The sequence below is a fragment of the Schistocerca serialis genome, chromosome 2 (assembly GCF_023864345.2).
Source record: "Schistocerca serialis cubense isolate TAMUIC-IGC-003099 chromosome 2, iqSchSeri2.2, whole genome shotgun sequence".
In the NCBI taxonomy this organism is placed as follows: Eukaryota; Metazoa; Arthropoda; class Insecta; order Orthoptera; family Acrididae; genus Schistocerca; species Schistocerca serialis.
This window is the reverse complement of record NC_064639.1, coordinates 462984572-463000784: the sequence shown is the minus strand read 5'-3', so window position 1 is coordinate 463000784 and position 16213 is coordinate 462984572. Positions and strand designations below refer to the sequence as shown.

At 39.9% G+C, this 16213-nt stretch overlaps 1 protein-coding gene across 2 annotated transcripts in view; it reads left to right on the top strand.

Moving 5' to 3' along the window:
• LOC126457365 (intraflagellar transport protein 80 homolog) overlaps positions 1-16213 on the top strand; it is a 461822-nt gene that overhangs the window by 122275 nt on the left and 323334 nt on the right. For both annotated transcript variants that reach the window (XM_050093607.1, XM_050093608.1), the window contains exon 6: positions 9795-9932. In XM_050093607.1, coding sequence (XP_049949564.1) covers positions 9795-9932 — 138 coding nt within the window. The remainder of the gene's footprint in view (positions 1-9794; positions 9933-16213) is intronic.

Below are 16213 nucleotides of genomic sequence, written 5' to 3'. Positions count from 1 at the left end.
GTTTGATGTGGAATGGGTGGCAGCTGTCATAATGGAGGTACTGTTGCTTGTTGGTGGGTTTGACATGGACAGACGTGTGAAGCTGGCCATTGGACAGATGGAGGTCAACGTCGAGGAAAGTGGCATGGGATTTGGAGTAGGACCAGGTGAATCTGATGGAACCAAAGGAGTTGAGGTTGGAGAGGAAATTCTGGAGTTCTTCTTCACTGTGAGTCCAGATCATGAAGATGTCATCAATAAATCTGTACCAAACTTTGGGTTGGCAGGCCTGGGTAACCAAAAAGGCTTCCTCTAAGCGACCCATGAATAGGTTGGCGTACGAGGGGGCCATCCTGGTACCCATGGCTGTTCCCTTTAATTGTTGGTATGTTTGGCCTTCAAAAGTGAAGAAGTTGTGGGTCAGGATGAAGCTAGCTAAGGTAATGAGGAAAGAGGTTTTAGGTAGGGTGGCAGGTGATCGGCGTGAAAGGAAGTGCTCCATCGCAGCGAGGCCCTGGACGTGCGGAATATTTGTGTATAAGGAAGTGGCATCAATGGTTACAAGGATGGTTTCCGGGGGTAATAGACTGGGTAAGGATTCCAGGCGTTCGAGAAAGTGGTTGGTGTCTTTGATGAAGGATGGGAGACTGCATGTAATGGGTTGAAGGTGTTGACCTACGTAGGCAGAGATACGTTCTGTGGGGGCTTGGTAACCAGCTACAATGGGGCAGCCGGGATGATTGGGTTTGTGAATTTTAGGAAGAAGGTAGAAGGTAGGGGTGCGGGGTGTCGGTGGGGTCAGGAGGTTGATGGAGTCAGGTGAAAGGTTTTGTAGGGAGCCTAAGGTTCTGAGGATTCCTTGAAGCTCCGCCTGGACATCAGGAATGGGATTACCTTGGCAAACTTTGTATGTGGTGTTGTCTGAAAGCTGACGCAGTCCCTCAGCCACATACTCCCGACGATCAAGTACCACGGTCGTGGAACCCTTGTCCGCCGGAAGAATGACGATGGATCGGTCAGCCTTCAGATCACGGATAGCTTGGGCTTCAGCAGTGGTGATGTTGGGAGTAGGATTAAGGTTTTTTAAGAAGGATTGAGAAGCAAGGCTGGAAGTCAGAAATTCCTGGAAGGTTTGGAGAGGGTGATTTTGAGGAAGAGGAGGTGGGTCCCGCTGTGACGGAGGGTGGAACTGTTTCAGGCAGGGTTCAATTTGGATAGTGTCTTGGGGAGTTGGATCATTAGGAGTAGGATTAGGATCATTTTTCTTCGTGGCAAAGTGACCGACCCATCGTCATCTTTGTTTTTAAATATATTTTTCCCGCATGGAATGTTTCCCTCTATTATATTTACAAATTTAGATCAATTTAAAATAAGGTACTTCGTATACACATATATTTACAGACTTCTAGTTAGAGACAATCATTAGATTTACTCCTGGTATACAATAGTTTTTTTTTTACAAATAATTTATTATATAGTGTAATGCCACATTGTTCACTCATATGTCACTATCAGTCACTGCACACACTATACACACATTGTTTCATAGCACTTCAGTCAGTACACACACACACACACACACACACACACACACACACACTGGTGATCTCTGAGCCATTTTCTGTACCGCAACTTCCCATTTGCTATCCTGAAAAACTGAGCCAGCATCCCTCCATGATGAGTGGGATGTTGAACTCAGAAAGAGGAAGAGATGTTAGTATTGTGCTGTGCATAGCTTGGGGGTAAGTATTTCTAGAAAGGAAAAAAAAAGAAGGAAAAAAAACATAAAGTGAAGGTGTTATGTGGAATGTTTGATATTTTATAATCATTCTTATTATTATTATTTATTAGTATTACATTCTTTATCAAACCCCTACTCTGTTTTAGCTAAGTAATCCTTCAGTGCATAAAATGTGCTGCATAACAGGTACTTTTTAGCTGCCTTTTTAAATAAGTGTGTTTTGGCAATATCTTTAACCTCTTTTGGTAATTTATTGTACAGTTTTATTCCTTGGTAGAAAATGCTGTTTTGAGTTCTATGTTTATTTTTCCTTGGTAAATGTCAGTTGAGTCTATCTCTTGTTGCATGGTCATGGTCAGAGCTGTTTGTGCAGTAATTACCAATGTGGTTTTTGATGTGTACAACTGACTGGTAAATGTATTCACATGGAGCAGTTAAAATCCCCAGTGTTCTGAACAGATCCTTACAATGAGCTTGACTAGTATTTTTGGTTATTATTCTTATGGGTCTTTTCTGGAGTTTGAAAATTGTGTTCATATTTTGTGTATTTGTTCCCCAAAAAAAGAATTTCATAGCTAAGAATTGAGTGTACATATGAATAATATGTAACTAAAAGACACTGCATGTTACACACTGATGATAGGATTCTAACAAGGGAACCTCCCCATCGCACCCCCCTCAGATTTAGTTATAAGTTGGCACAGTGGATAGGCCTTGCAAAACTGAACACAGATCAATCGAGAAAACAGGAAGAAGTTGTGTGAGACTATGAAAAAAATAAGCAAAATATAAAAACTGAGTAGTCCATGCGCAAGATAGGCAACATCAAGGACAGTGTGAGCTCAGGAGCGCTGTGGTCCCATGGTTAGCGTGAGCAGCTGCGGAATGAGAGGTCCTTGGTTCAAGTCTTCCCTCCCATGAAAAAGTTTAATTTTTTATTTTCAGACAATTATTATCTGTCCGTCCGTTCGTCCGTCTGATGCGAGGTAACTGCGCCATAGTATGGGGACGCTACACCTAAACACTTCTTTGGGAGTGATTATCACATCCACATGAAAACCTAAATCGGGCAAGGTAGAAGAATCTTTTTACCCGTACAAGTTAGGTGGGTCGACAACATATTCCTGTCATGTGACGCACATGCTGTCACCAGTGTCGTATAGAATATATCAGATGTGTTTGCCTGTGGAGGAATCGGTTGACCTATGACCTTGCGATCAAATGTTTTCAGTTCCCTTTGAAGAGGCAAGTCCTTTCGTCTACTAATCGCACGGTTTTGTGGTGCGGTCACAAAACGCAGACATTAAACTTACTACAGTGAACAGAGACATCAATGAACGAACGGACAGATAATAAATTTGTGAAAATAAAGAAAGTAAACTTTTCACTCAAGTGAAGACTTGAACCAAGGACCTCTCGTTCGGCAGCTGCTCACGCTAACCATGGACCACGGCGCTCCTGAGCTCACATTGCCCTTGATGTTGCCATCTTACGCATGGATTACTCAGTTTGTATATTTTGCTTATTTTTTTCATAGTTCCACACAACTTCTTCCTGTTTTCTCGATTGATCTGTGTTCAGTTTTTTAAGGCCTATCCACTGTGCCAACTTATAACTAAATCTGAGGGGGGTGCGATGGGGAGGTTCCCTTGTAAGGGCTTAACATGCTGATGACATTCTGTTTGCAAGTACCTTTGTGTGTTCACACCACTTCAACTGAGAATAAATATTTATTCCCAGGAATTTGGCATTTGTTACACAGTCTATAGAGGTGCCATCTACATTTAATTTAACATTGTCATTTTTCCTCTTCAAATTGAAATTCATGGCATTAGTTTTCTTTATGTTCAGTGTCACTTTATTACTTATTGACCAATCATAAACTTCCTTGAGAGTTTCATTTACTTTCTTGGCAAGGAGTTCTCTTGTTTTCTCAGTGACTGTAATATTGCTGTCATCAGCGAAGAGGTAACACTACTGGGAAAGTCATTGATGTATAGCAGGAACAGTATTGGTCCTAATACACTACCTTGCGGATCCCCTATATTAATATATTGTGGTTCTGATAAGTGTTTTACTAAATGTTTAGATCTATTTGAAGTATGTGTTATCTCTACTGTTTGTACCCTATCTGTTAGGTATGATCGAAACCAGTTGTTAGCTACCCCTCTTATCCCTAATGCCTTTAATTTATTTAATAGATCCTTTTGGTCGACTGTATCAGATGCCTTTGAAAGATCCACCAATATGCCTGTGACATACTCATCTTTGTCAAGAGCATCAAGTACAACTTTTGTGAATTCTACTATGGCTGACTCCGTATTTTTGCCACTTCGGAAACCAAACTGTGATTCGCTTAAAAGATTGTATTTATTCAGGTAATTCATTAATCTGTCTTTCATTATTGCTTCTATTATTTTTGAGAATGCTGACAGCAGGGAAATGGACCGGTAATTTTCTATGTCTTCTGCATTTCCTTTCTTAAGCAAAGGTACAACTCTTGCCTGTTTTAACTGCTCTGGAAATGTCCCTGATGTGAAGGATTAATTTATTATATTTGTTAAGGGGCCTTGTATAATCCATAAGCATTGTTTCAGTACACACATTGATACTTCATCTAAGTCTACTGACTTTAATACCTGGAAAGCAATCTTATCAGCGATGATACTGACTGAATCCTTTGTCACAAACCTAAAAATAATGAAGGCAGCAAGTTTGATGATATTTTTGATATGGGAATAGTAATGAACTTATACACAATATCAGCAGTGAACTGTTCTGTGACTGGATATGTTGATTGTTATAAATGACAGAATGACCTTGGGTACTTGATAGTGATGTAGATCCCAAATTCCAGTATGTAGCTGTGACTATAAGAGATGCTGTTGCTCCCTTACGGACATAAAATTGTATCTCTATTTATTGGATGCACTGTATAATGTGAGATTGTTGCAGGATATGATAATGTGAGATTGTTGCAGGATATGATTTTGTTGGTGCAGCATCGTCATAACACTGTTTATTTGTATTGGTCACAATGGAGTGGTGTGCCATTGTAGCCACATGGGCCCACTTGTGACAGAATGTGAATAATGTGTTTGTGTGCTGGAAGTGGTTTTAACCATGTTGTCTGAAAAATTGTGACAATAGTGTTGGGTGTGACAGCGTTGCCTGTACTATGTATGAACATGACACTTAGATGTTTTAGACCACATGAAAAATTTTGGTGGACAATGCTGAGGCTATGGATTTTCAGACTGGGTGGGCTTGTGTGATAAAGATGAAATTTCTGCTGCCTCAGATAAATATTTGAATTGTTTGTCTGCTGATTGCAACACTTTGAGCACCTGTAAATGTAAAATGTCCGAATGGACTCCTCTGTGAGGAATGGATTACATATAACAGAATCCTCATAGGAACATTGACACTGAGCATTAGAACACTTAAAATGGCATCTGTGGCTTAAGCCTTGTAGGCCACTAACTCTAGCCTGGTCTGACAACAATGATTTCTTGTGTAGACTGTGGAATTCTTGCCTGTGCACAGTGATATGGCTATTCTCACTATAACAGGGACAGAGTAATGAGGAAATATCTTTGAAAGACAAGACAGTCGGTTTCATAAACAGAGGTAAACAATCCGTAAGTTTTACAAGCTGTTGAGTGCAAGGTCATAAGTTCAATATTTAGTAAGGGTCATTTGAAACTGTTGTGTTAACAATTATGACAGGGAAAATATTAGCTGCTAATGACTAACCATGTTCATCAGGAGGGTGACAAAATGGGTGTCCGTGAGGTGCACAGATCAACCTTCTGTGGGGTGTAACTAAATTACACTTCTCCAGATGGAAACTGTCAACATTCAGGAAATGTTCAAAACAAACCATTAATTTGCACCACAGTGATCACAAAGTTTTGCACAATCAAGATTGAACTTTGGGAGTTACAGACCATGCAGGACATTCAGCAAGGTATCCACTCTTAAAAAATGCATATAGATTCATGTTGGTCAGTAACAGGGTAAATGAGAACTGATGGAATGTGATGGCATGCAATCAAATGCAAAATAGTCTGTTATGGAACTTATCATGAAACTGGCTATCCTATGAGGTGTAGCTGTAGATGGTGCGATGGTGTGTTTTATAGGCACGGAAGAAACAAACATTCAGAGGCTGAATTTGTCCAGTGGTTCCATGTGGTATGAATTGCAATGTCACATACCTTTCAGGAGGGATAGTTTGCTCTAAATGAGTATGATATTATTTGCTGACCAGGAATCATGCAGAAGCAAATTACTTTGACGAGCTATTGGCCAAAAGCAGTACTCATACCATAGCTGTAGTCCTCTTATGCCCATTTTCTCATGCTTGCATGCTATAATGTATATATTCTTTGCTGCCCTTGCAGGATCATGCACACATGAAAGATATATAGGGCGCAAAGCAACTCCAACATCTTGCACCACAATAAAAAACTTTTCAGCGAATTTACCATCCAGATTAACAGTCAGCATGACTGTATACGAATGCATTAAGGCATTGATGTTAGTTGATTTTGATACAACTCTCTTGGTACCTCTGATTTCCAGAGTTCCTATCATATGAATTTCCTCTTCAAATCCTGATTGGTCAGAGTTGAAAACAAATTTTTTACTGAATGCTGGGGTAAGTTTGTTTATCTCATCCTCAATTTTTTGGACTGATTCCGCAGTTTGCTGTACATCATCAAGTTGGCGCTTTGTTTGAAATTGTGTTATCTTACGTCTTCCAGTTCTGTACCAGTTTGCGACCATCCACTGCTTCCCTTTAAATCACTGTAATCTATGTCATGCACAGTTTGATGTGCACAAAGTAGTAGGCCACTATCACGCACATCCTGTAAATTGTATCAAGCATCTCTGAAATGCGCAGGCACCAGTTTTTGTAATAAGTGCACCTTATCCTATCTTGAATATTCATTGTTCCTCTTATGCACTACATGACCATATTGCTGTGGATTTCTTTTTAATCCGTTCATAACTAGTTTTTTAGTATACTGTGGATGATCTTCCATGTATGTAATTATGTTTAGTACCCCACCCACTTCTTGAACAATGATTGTCCTTTACTACATTTCATTGAAGATGGGATTGTCTGACATGGATGGTGAACTGCTAGCCTCAACACCTGTTTCAACATCACTTTCGCTGTTTAGCACATATTGTCATCTTTGTACTTCTCATGTACATTGTCTGCACAGTCAAGCGTGTATGGCAACACCCATACCACTGATTCATCTTGCAGAAGTGCTAATATTTTGTCTGGCACTTCTTTCCCACTCTACAAAATTCCTAGGGTTGCTTTCTGACAAAGTGCCAGTTTCGGCAACTGTTGTTGTAGATATAGTACAGTGTTTGCTTTGTTTATTGTTGACATTGCTCTGCTTTGCTCCATCACCACTAGCAGTGTTGTAAGTTACTTGTCGACTAAGCAGCTCAGCTCCAGTCATATCCCCATGCTGTGCTCACCATTGGATATCTCCAGTCCCACCCTCTGTTGATTATTAGCCAATATTGTGGTTGCATGTTAGGCAATACATTGGGCGTTAAATGCTGTAAACATCATTGGCCTTTTGTGACCTCGCACTCAGATTTAATAATAAGAACAGATTATGGTAGGAAATGTCAGATAAATCCAAATTTTCCACCGGCCGAAGTGGCCGTGCGGTTAAAGGCGCTGCAGTCTGGAACCGCAAGACCGCTACGGTCGCAGGTTCGAATCCTGCCTCGGGCATGGATGTTTGTGATGTCCTTAGGTTAGTTAGGTTTAACTAGTTCTAAGTTCTAGGGGACTAATGACCTCAGAAGTTGAGTCCCATAGTGCTCAGAGCCATTTGAACCAAATCCAAATTTTCCAATTAACTGAGTACCCAGAAGTTTCTCTGATAAGTGAACATGTTGGGTAGTCTAACAGAGTGTTTTATCCCATCTGAGCTCTGTTATCTTATGCTGTGGTTGTTTGTTCCACTGTACGGGTCACTGCAGGCTGTACTGTTCCAGATACACCATGAACAGGTATGTAAACAATGTCCTACCCAACATTCACATTGCTTGTGGAGCAGTGGGATGAAGTGCTAAGGTTGCAAGGAGATGGTATGCTTAACATTTCCCAACAGAAGGCTACCAGCAGTCAACACCTTTAGAACTGCTTACCATTATTTGAGAGAAACGAGCATATTAGCACTCAAAATGGCCAATACTGGATTGCAAAGAAAATTGAGGACTGTAGAATCTTGAATAGTTAGTCCAATGTGATAATGCCTTCAACCAATATCAGAGCATCAGCTCACAAACTGGACATCACTCATTGGTTTGCTTGGAATATTGCGATAGAAAAGGTTTAATATTGCTACCATGCCCAAGAGATCCCAACTTTGAAAGTAGAAGATTATTCAAGGCAAATGAGTAAAATTTAAGTTATGTTTTTTTTTCCAGCATTGCAGTGGTTCACACTCTCAATAAAAATTCATTCATGTTCTCTGTTCATTAACATAAATTGAAATATGTAGCAATTAGATGCCATTATTAATAACATTGCACCTTCCAGTACCACTTGTTGAATATTTTACTACAGTGCTGTTTGTGCAGTACAGCTTATTATCTTAAAAAATAAATGGCATTTTGATACTTTTAGCATAGCTTATTTACTAACCAAGCTTTACCCAGTCAACATCATGGAAAATTCACGTCTAACATAACTTTTCATGAACAGGAATTCAACGTATGACTGTTCAACTGAAATGATTATCTTCAGATATTTTAATTAGTAATTCAATTTGATAGATAGCAGGAATTAGCTGTGTATTGGGACTTATGCTGGTTTATGTGTATATGTTTTAGTTTACTGTGTTAATTTTTATCCATTAATTTGCCTAAGCCCTAGTTTACAGCAAAGATTGAAATTCAGTACGTCCACAGCAATCAAGCTGTGGAGGCAGTAAGAAAAAATTAAGATCATTAATTTTCTTATGTTTTGTAGAAACTCCTATTGGATGTTTCATTGATCTTGTACTGTCTGTCTCTTCCCATCCATGGTAGAGATAGGATGTGAATTTCTGTTTAGTTCGCTAGTATTGTGAAATATGTTAATTCTTATGGTATGAAGCCAGTGTCACTTAGTATTTTTTTATTTCACCTGCTCTTTGTGGAGTGTGTGTCGCTGTGCGTAATTTAGCTGAGACACACATTCCCGGGCAAACTCACTATTGTTCCACCTCTTATGCAGTGCCAGAAAATTTCCTTCATAGTTATTATTCTTAAAATTATTAATTAATCAGTAGAGCTGGGACACTTCAGTTAAATGCATACACTTCCTCATAATTGTCATACATTGTCTTTCATTTAATTTCCATAGCTCCACAATGATGCATTTCTGACCTATGTCTGTCTGTCAAATTTTGCTCAATTTGACATCCCCTGCTGTGCTCTAACCTTATTATCAGTCTTTTTTTCTCTGCCTTCTAGAACCACACACTGTCAGTGTTTCCAGCTGAGTGGAGTTGCCCTCCTTCTGCAGAGAGGACCCCTATTTGCTCCTCTTCAATGATTGAAGGCTGTGTAACAGTGACTGGCTAACACTTTTGCCACTATATGTTACATTGGCTGGGACGTAATAATGTAGGTACCAGCTATTCCATCTGATAATTCCAAGCCTTTCTCAACATTTTATACTGAGCACTTACTGAGACCCATCTGTGCAGTTCCTGCATCTCAGATACAGGATATGTTTTTAATTAAATTCATGTTAATGAGTATATGTGGAGTCTTCCACGAAGCTTCAGGATTGCAGCCTGATGATCGTGGTGTCTTGCAACGATATTTCAGCTAACAACCTAGCAGTCACCCTCAGTTGACTTTTCCACAGCAAATTGCTGCTGTGTGGCACTAAGTTTACACCTCATGGAATACTCATTATGCTAGGAACTTCAAGAGTCACATATGTGGAGTAGTTTAAGGCATTTGTTGCTGTGTTTTTGCAATATTTGATATCTATTGCAATTAAGTCATTATAGTGTTTTATCGGAAAACATTATTGCAGGTGTGGGACACATATGGAAGACAGCTGTACTGCAGTTCAGTTCACGACTACCCAATTACATCTGTTTCGTGGACACCTGAAGGAGACTTATTTGCTGTTGGTTCTTTCAATACCCTGAGACTGTGTGACAAATGTGGAGTAAGTCATATTTTCTTTCTTTGTGTGTGAGGAATGTTTCCTGAAAGTTTGCCCGTACCTTTTTGTAACACCCTGTATGTGTGGCATATATGCTGCTTCCATGGTTCTCAAGAGTAATTACAGATCTGATCATCAAAAGTCTACAATATTTCAGCAGATAGCCATTCCACCACCATCAGGTGGCACAGATGGAGTGAAATGTCTGCTGTGGGCTCATGGTATGTTGGGCCATTATGTCGGCAAGTGAGTATATCACACAAGGAACTCAGGTGATTTCACCTGTTGGCTGAAAGAGCTAATACTGCAGGAGTCTAACATTATTGTCAGCTCTGATGTCATCTCGTTTTTCACTGGATTTGCTTTGGAAGACTGCACAAAGTATCGTGAACTTTTGACAGTTAGATCCAACAGTACACTCAAAAGTCATGGAAGCATTGTATGAAGCATTTGTGTATTGTAACGGATGGATCAATGTAATTTTGTATGAGAAGAAGTGCTTTCTAATAATTTAATAGAAAGTTGAAAACATAGGTAAGCACTTTCACATTTTCAGCACAGATACAGTTACAGCAAAGAAGAAGTCATGCTTTGGAAGAACTTTCCATATAACAGTCAGTCTCTCCCTCTGTTTACTATTTTATTCTACCCTGTACATGAAGAGCCAAGAGTGATCACTTCGCTAATAAAAAAGGACTATGCAGTCTCACTCTTAGACATTTTCTCGTCATCATCTGAACATACAAGACATAAAAAATAGTCATTTTTGTCATATGCTGTAATATTCAGTCGCTGCCATGCAGTTTCTTTCAAAACCTAGACATACTACTCTAGGCCAGGACCCCATAATTTTTGAAGATACAACACAGGCTACATTTCTAAAATAAATTAGAGAAAGCAACAGTATATTAAATGATAATAGCGTCCTCTTGGGTAAATCCATGGAGAAGAAATAAAAACTTTGAGGTTCGCCGATGACATTGTAATTCTGTCAGAGACTGCAAAGGACCTGGAAGAGCAGCTGAATGGCTTGGACCATGTCTTGAAAGGAGGATATAAGATGAACATCAACAAAAGCAAAATGAGAATAATGGAATGTAGTCGAATTAAATCTGGTGATGCTGCAGGAATTAGATTAGGAAATGAGACACTTAAAGTAGTAAAGGAGTTTTGCTATTTGGGGAGCAAAATAACTGATGATGGTCAAAGTAGAGAGGATATAAAATGTAGACTGGCAATAGCAAGGAAAGCGTTTCTGAAGAAGAGAAATTTGTTAACATCGAGCATACATTTAAGTGTAAGGAAGTCATTTCTGAAGGTATTTGTATGCAGTGTAGCCATGTATGGAAGTGAAGCATGGACGATAAATAGTTGAGACAAGAAGAGAATAGAAGCTCTCGAAATGTGGTGCTACAGAAGAATGCTGAAGATTAGATGGGTAGATCACATAACTAATGAGGAGGCATTGAATAGAATTGGAGAGAAGAGAAATTTGTGGCACAACTTGACCAGAAGAAGGGATCGGTTGGTAGAGCATATTCTGAGGCATCAAGGGATCACCAATCTAGTATCGGAGGGCAGCGTGGATGGTAAAAATCATAGAGGGAGACCAAGAGATGAATACACTAAACAGATTCAGAAGAATGTAGGTTGCCCTAGGTACTGGGAGATGAAGAACCTTGCACAGGATAGAGTAGCACGGAGAGCTGCATCAAACCAGCCTCTGAACTGAAGACCACAACAACAACAACAACAACAACAATGGTATAAATTAAAAAAGATGAAGCAACCAAGCCATTTGTGCCAATCTTGCATTAACTGCACAAAATAATAAACACCATAACTATCATATTTACTATAAATACTGTCTAGAGTTATGCTAAGTTACTAAAGCATGTGAGAAATGTCATATACATTACTAAATTGCTCGAATGGCAAAAAGCAAAGTAATGTTATGTAACCTTATAGTCATTACTGCCTCTCTCTAACAGGTGGTTTTAACAGACAGAAAATACAAATGCAATGTCAACTGTGACCAAGATTAAAGAATTAACTACTCAGTTGCAATTGCAGGACATGGGGCTATGATTTTTGTGTTACTTGTTCATAACATATTCAAAATAATAAGCATAAATAATGAACACCAACACTCTAGATTTTTTAATGTATAGTAGAGATTACATAAGGGAATATTTCTAGTTCATTTTTTTGCTAACATCATGTGCATAATGGCTGAAAAGTATATTGGCATAAGCAGATGGTAAATGTGCATGATACTAATGCTGGCTATTAGCAATGCATGTTGAATGGAGAAAGGAAAGGGAAGATAATAATATATGTATATTAACTGTCTGATGTACCAATGTCCAGATAGGATCAGGAGAGAGCTACATAGGTGCACCCAAAGTCACATTACCAAAACACTTTTGTAATGAAGAAAAATAAGCTTAAGTCACATTGAGTTGAACATAGAGGAACATACTTAAGAGAAAGCAGATGAGGAATCTCAGTGACCAGATATGGTTTCTAAATACAGTAAGGGTGAGTCCTTCAAAATATACAGGAAAAGGGGAGGAGAGTACAGTGGTATATAATATTAAATGTAACTGAACCTTCATATAAATGATATGGTTATAATAAAGGGAAACATTCCACATAGGAAAAATATATCTAAAAACAAAGATGATGTGACTTACCAAATGAAAGTGCTGGCAGGTCGACAGACACACAAACAAACACAAACGTACACACAAAATTCAAGCTTTCGCAACAAACTGTTGCCTCATCAGGAAAGAGGGAAGGAGAGGGAAAGACGAAAGGATGTGGGTTTTAAGGGAGAGGGTAAGGAGTCATTTCAATCCCGGGAGCGGAAAGACTTACCTTAGGGGGGAAAAAAGGAAAAAAGGACGGGTATACACTCGCACACACACACACACACACACATATCCATCCACACATATACAGACACAAGCAGACGTATTTAAAGACAAAGAGTTTGGGCAGAGATGTCAGTCGAGGCAGAAGTGCAGAGGCAAAGATGTTGTTGAATGACAGGTGAGGTACGAGTGGCGGCAACTTGAAATTAGCGGAGATTGAGGCCTGGTGGATAACGGGAAGAGAGGATATATTGAAGAGCAAGTTCCCATCTCCGGAGTTCGGATAGGTTGGTGTTAGTGGGAAGTATCCAGATACCCCGGACGGTGTAACACTGTGCCAAGATGTGCTGGCCATGCACCAAGGCATGTTTAGCCACAGGGTGATCCTCATTACCAACAAACACTGTCTGCCTGTGTCCATTCATGCGAATGGACAGTTTGTTGCTGGTCATTCCCACATAGAATGCGTCACAGTGTAGGCAGGTCAGTTGGTAGATCACGTGGGTGCTTTCACACGTGGCTCTGCCTTTGATCGTGTACACCTTCCGGGTTACAGGACTGGAGTAGGTGGTGGTGGGAGGGTGCATGGGACAGGTTTTACACCGGGGGCAGTTACAAGGGTAGGAGCCAGAGGGTAGGGAAGGTGGTTTGGGGATTTCATAGGGTAGGAGCCATAGGGTAGGGAAGGTGGTTTGGGGATTTCATAGGGAAATGAAATCCCCAAACCACCTTCCCTACCCTCTGGCTCCTACCCTTGTAACTGCCCCCGGTGTAAAACCTGTCCCATGCACCCTCCCACCACCACCTACTCCAGTCCTGTAACCCGGAAGGTGTACACGATCAAAGGCAGAGCCACGTGTGAAAGCACCCACGTGATCTACCAACTGACCTGCCTACACTGTGACGCATTCTATGTGGGAATGACCAGCAACAAACTGTCCATTCGCATGAATGGGCACAGGCAGACAGTGTTTGTTGGTAATGAGGATCACCCTGTGGCTAAACATGCCTTGGTGCATGGCCAGCACATCTTGGCACAGTGTTACACCGTCCGGGTTATCTGGATACTTCCCACTAACACCAACCTAGACTGACATCTCTGCCCAAACTCTTTGTCTTTAAATACGTCTGCTTGTGTCTGTATAAGTGTGGATGGATATGTGTGTGTGTGCGAGTGTATACCCGTCCTTTTTTCCCCCCTAAGTTAAGTCTTTCCGCTCCCGGGATTGGAATGACTCCTTACCCTCTCCCTTAAAACCCACATCCTTTCGTCTTTCCCTCTCCTTCCCTCTTTCCTGATGAGGCAACAGTTTGTTGCGAAAGCTTGAATTTTGTGTGTACGTTTGTGTTTGTTTGTGTGTCTGTCGACCTGACAGCACTTTCATTAAGTCACATCATCTTTGTTTTTAGATATATTGAACCTTCATATATAAATTTGTGTAATTATTACTGTAGGTCTACCAGTGACAGTATGATCCACACCAAAATGAGAATGAATGGGCACTGTTGCTGTGAACATAGATGGGTGAATAGGGATTATCATTTTGTGGAAGGAGGCATACTTGATAGTTCCTGTAGGAGAAGGATGCCATTTATTTGGAGGGTTATTCAAAGGTTGCAGAGTAGATGAACCTCCCTGAGCTGTGTTGTCTATTGTGTATACATATTTAATAAATAAATGGTAAGTATGCAAGTGTTTGAGTTCTGAGTGCTGTTCACCAGACAGGGAGGAGTAAGTGGATAATTACAGCATGCAAGGCAATGAAAGTTGTTAGTTGCTCTAAATGTGCAACTCTTCTGGTTTGGTGGCAGTGCTGTAAAGGTTAAAAATATTAGATTTCTATACATGCTGTAATGAATCTTCTGTTATACCTAATGTAGGCATAGTAGGCAGGTTTGTACATTTTGCAGAATTTTGTAGACTTTTCTTTTCGTTAACAGGAACTTGGTTTGGTAAGAGAGTTGTAGTAGGGCTGTTTATACCATTTGTGACAGGCTGAGCTTTAAGGTTGAACTGATACGGAATTATGTAGTAAATCTAGCTACTTACCTGTCTTACTTGATCCAGGGTAGAGCAAGGAAGAGGTACACGTATTGTTGATAAGCCATAGTTTCCTTAAATGTGTAGTTGGTTAAGTGGGTTAGTTAAGTGAATGGCAGTTCCTATTTGTGTTGCTACACTATCCATGACTGGCAATAGCAGAGTATTAAAACCGATTTTCAGGACCATCGGTGATGAAGCCAGTGGTGATGATTCAGTAGAACTGGCAAATCATCTTTCGGCCCATTGGTAAGACTCCTCCCAGTAAGGGGTCCCTAGGGTGGGGAGTGGGATGGGTATCTATCTTTGGTGTCTGTCACCTTTCCTTCGTTGGTTCCGACACTCCTAGTCTTTCTTTTCATTTCCTTCTTCTCCACGAAGAGTACCATGTTAATTCTGCTTATTTCCAGTGCTGAAATCCTTCTCTCATCCATCTTTTAGGAATTATTTTTACAAGACTGCTAGAGACACAGCACACAAACAAGTGACTTCTTGATGATGTACAAAACATTAAACTGGTAACAGTGACTGATCATTACTCCAAGTCCAAAGAGCATGGTTAAGCCATGAGTCCTTATCCTACTTATAAAATGAATTGATGATTAAACTAAATGCATAACAGAATTACCAGTCCTCATTGTGGTCAGTTCTCAGGTGTAGAGAGTTAGAGCCAATGCAATAAATAAATTTATGAGCAGGGCATGTTATGACTGTAACTTACTTCATGAATTTCAGTTAAGCAGTTTACAGCTATAGATGAGCCCTTTGCTTTTCAAGCTGAGGCAGTGTTTGTTACGGCTGTATCGCTCGTCAAGTACTACTGCATGTGCTGGGAGATGGCATTCCAGCTGATATGAAATACTTATCATCCAATTTTTCGAAAATTATTAGGTGAAAAAATTTGATTTTTGCCCTTCTTACAGCCTAATATCTTCAATCAATAAGGAATTGGATTTCATTTCATTGTCAGTCATACTTACTGTGTTCCATCAAATGAAGTGAAGAAGTACATGTAATTTTAGAGAGTTTGCAGAGGTAAAAATGCATTGCATAAACTTTGCATCTGGTTCATTTCAGTTCACACATTGCAGTGAGTGAAATGTAAGTAAGATATTGAAATTTTATTTAAAATTAAAGTCAGAATGATACAAAATTTTGTTCCCGAGGCATTGGGTTTTATATCTGATGGACGGTCAGGCATGACATGCCTAGTTCCGTCCATGTGGACTTGCTGGCTGCTATGAAATACTTATCATCCATTCTTAAAACAAAACTGTTATGTGAAAAGAATTGATTTTTGCACATCTTACAGACTAACATCTTTGCTTGATAAAAGGACTGAATTTCTTTTCGTTATATACTATAGT